Here is a 3,717-nt window from a genome sequence, read left to right on the forward strand (position 1 = left end):
TATGAAATTTATGATTTATTGGGAAAAATATACATTTAAAATAATTTGTTTCTACAGTGCTACATAAAAACAAGCCAAATGATTGTTGTATTTAATCAGGCTACTTTCTTACTATGGAAATTATTTGGATTATTATTAAACATGAGTCTTTGATATGTTTATATATATGCTAAAAATATATATACTATGAAGACCTTTTGTCTCCCCCAAGGTATGGTATGAATACCACACATATACTTCAATAATTTATGCTTATTTTATATATAATTAATATGTATTGTGCTTTATAATATATGTAAGATTTGTTATTTTAATATCTACATCTTTTTTATTATCAAAACGATTTTAATTTCTAACGATTAATTTTTGTTTTTGAAAAATCAGGAATTGGAAGGATTTTTTGATCAAATATCTTCTTATCATATTGCCATGGATTTGTTGTTTGTTAATAAACGTTATCAAGATGTTTTGGATGTTTATGATGTATTGAGAAATAAACAATTGTATGGTACAAGATATCCTCGTGACTGTGTTGTTTTAGCATTAGCTTCATGCTATAAATTGGTGAGTTTAAATATATACATTTAAATAAAGTTTAAAATATTGATCATAAATACATAATCTAATTATTAATTTGTTATTTTTGAATTAATTTTGACATATTTAAATTTACAGTTTATACCTGTTTCTCCTGAAAAACAAAATTTTGAACTTTTGGCATTTTCTCAATTTTATTGTATTTTCTTCTTCATGAAACAAGAATCCTCTTTAATTCTAATCTAGAAGCATCAGTTTTAAATATTTAATACTTAATAAATTTTATTGATCCAACCAGTTAAAAACTTTTCTAGTTAAAATTAATGTTTTTATTTATTTTTTAGTAAACTAGTTAATATTTATTTAGTTTCTTTTTTCTTTCTGTTTCTCTCTCCAAACTAAAACATCATTTAACTGAATAGTACAGCTTTGGGGAAGTATTTAGTCTGAATATCAAATACTTACTTTTTGACCAAATATACCAAATATGAAATAGTGCCAAATATTTGGTCCAACAGTAATTATTATTAATGCTCATTGCTTTCGTTTATAAATCTTTTATATTATTGTATATAAATTTTAATAACATGTTTTATGGAAGTCTTGAAGAAGAAAAGTAAAGTATCTATAACATTTTAGAGAGTTCCAAATAGTCAATATGATGGTCAAATGGCAATGGTCAAGATGGCAGCCTACTACTCTGGGGGCCTGGGATCAAATCCAGATGGGTTGAAAAAATCTTCAGGAATTTTTCGGGGATGATTCGATTTGATATGTCTGTCCCATTCCTCACCACTCAGCCACCCCATTGTGGACCTGGCCGATTCCATAATGGGCTCACTAAAAGAGGCCTCTTAGTGTCCATACAATGGAAAGAGAGGGGGGGAAATGGTCAATGGAGAAATGTATTAATATGAGAAAATAAGAAGGAAAAACTTAAATTGGAGATGGAGCAATAAAATTGATTTATACATTACAAAGCTGTAACTTTGATTCTGATGATGATAAGAAAAAAATTTTCTAGCAAAAAGAAACTCTAGTTTTTAATTAATTTTTTTTTAATAATATGTTTTTTCATATGATTGTTGAATATAATTTCTCTTTAAAAACATAGACTTAATTTTTATAAATAAAATTAAGTAATATATTATTTTTAATTAAAATTTTAAAAAATCAGAATTATTGTTAAAAATAAAGTTTGTTTTGTATATAAAATTATTTCTTTATCTTAATTTTCAGAATACTCCTGAATCATATAATTACAGTATTAATTTGTTAAAGTTAGCTAGAGAAGTTGGAGCTAACATACTTAGAAAAGGGATAACTTTTGCATCTGCTTTAGCACTTGCTCAGGTAAATTTTTATAAACTTTGTAATATAAAGCTATTCATAATGTGTTTAACATTATGAATTTAACATTTAACTTAGTTTATTGTTATGTAATTTTTATTGAACTTATAATAATTTGCTATCTAAATAGATATAAATAGACTGTAGAAATGGTTTTTAATATGTTATAAAAGATATAATTTCATTAAAAGTAAAGATTGATAATTTCTGTATAAAGATAAAATATACATAGTGGACTTTTAGATTATGGTAATAATTCTTTCTCTCATATGAAGATAAAGCCATTGAAACTTGAATTTACATTAATCAATATTAATATTACAAATTATTGGTATTTGATATAATGACAAAAAGTTTCTGTTTTTCTTTTGTAGATTGGTTTATGTAAATATTCTAGTATTAAAAACGTAAACACTTCATTTCAAATAAATTTCATGTTTACTATAAACAAAGTTGAGTTGAGTGGTTTGATATCATTTTACAAAAGTTTGATATCATTGGTTCTTCTTAACTAGTAATACTATTTTAAGTTGAAAAAATTGAAGAAAGTAGGATAAAAATTGTCATTATGGCCATTTATCCAACTGAAAAACTTGTTTTTGAAAAAAATTACACCAAAATATGTTAATTTTAAAGAAGTGATCTAAAAATTATTTGAATATTATTTGTCGCAGTAACAATAATAATAAGTTCTTTGTTGGTTTTGATATTAGCAATTCAAAATTTATTGTAATTTAAAATATTTCAAATAAAATGAAATTAGCTTTATTTAACAATTTTCATGATGACTCAGGATAATTTTTTCTTCAATTTTGAGGTTAAGACTATTAACAAAAATATACATTTTCGAGTCTATCCTTTAATTCTTTTAACACAACTACAGAAGTAACAGTTACAATGGTTGGAAGAATAAACTTCATTAAATAAAGACATTAATACGTAAAAAATTCACAAAGTTAAAAATGATCAAACATCAGCCTTTTCAACGAGGATCTGATGCTTTTACATTAAAAACAAAAAGTAAATCTTCTCACCATACTATAATGCCAGGGTGGCCAAGCTCCTTGATAGTCCAAGCCATTTTTCAAAATTTGAAATTTTTCGCAAGCCGCAATTAAATACGTATTAAAAAGGTATGCAAAAAATTCCAGATTACAAATTATATCCGTAGCAAGAGTGATACAAATTGTTTCCTCCAGAGCACAATGTCAACTGTCCACTGCAATGACAGTTTACAAATTCAAAATCGGTCTGGAGTCGGTCGATAACGNCCTTTGCAAACTAGCAATTCCTATTATAATTTCTTTCTAGACAATACTATAGAATAGTGCACAAAATTTTTGTGAATATATTGATTTAATTGAATATATTACAGTGCATAAATAACAAACATCATTATTTGCGTAGTGCAGAGGTTGATAACCTTTTATGATTGCTGTGCCTAAGTAAAACAATGCATTGGCTTAGTGTTTCAGTTTTATTTTACAAAAAGCTCTTTATTTAATTTTCTAAAGTGCAAGAAAATACATTTGGATGTAGAATAACCTAATCTAACCTAACTTTTTTTAAATTAAAGAAAGAATTTCTATATTTTATTTTATGAATTATGAATATTGTTATTGGTACAAATAAACTTGCAGGAAATTACATAATTTTGAAGAAAAGAATACAGATTATATATTTCTGTCATTTAATCATAAGTGAATCTAATATGAAACAGTATTCATATTTCTGTTCAATCTGGTACAGGTTTTAGTTAATAACTGTTATGGATAGTAAAGAATTTTAAAAGAGTAATGATTTGGTCTTAGAACCAAACCAATGATTTGG

The 3,717-nt window shown here is 25.2% G+C and overlaps 1 protein-coding gene across 1 annotated transcript; it reads left to right on the forward strand.

Moving 5' to 3' along the window:
• Window positions 1-372: 372 nt before the first annotated feature.
• LOC111621436 (pentatricopeptide repeat-containing protein 2, mitochondrial-like) lies at window positions 373-3,319 on the forward strand (the record flags this gene model as incomplete). Its single annotated transcript, XM_023363580.1, has 3 exons — window positions 373-564; window positions 1,777-1,890; window positions 3,263-3,319. Coding segments are annotated over 3 exons (363 nt in total), but the record flags the coding sequence as incomplete, so codon positions are not given.
• Between the last annotated feature and the right edge of the window lie 398 nt (window positions 3,320-3,717).

The sequence above is a fragment of the Centruroides sculpturatus genome, unplaced genomic scaffold (assembly GCF_000671375.1).
Source record: "Centruroides sculpturatus isolate CEXI.00-Female unplaced genomic scaffold, Cexi_2.0 scaffold227, whole genome shotgun sequence".
NCBI lineage: Eukaryota > Metazoa > Arthropoda > Arachnida > Scorpiones > Buthidae > Centruroides > Centruroides sculpturatus.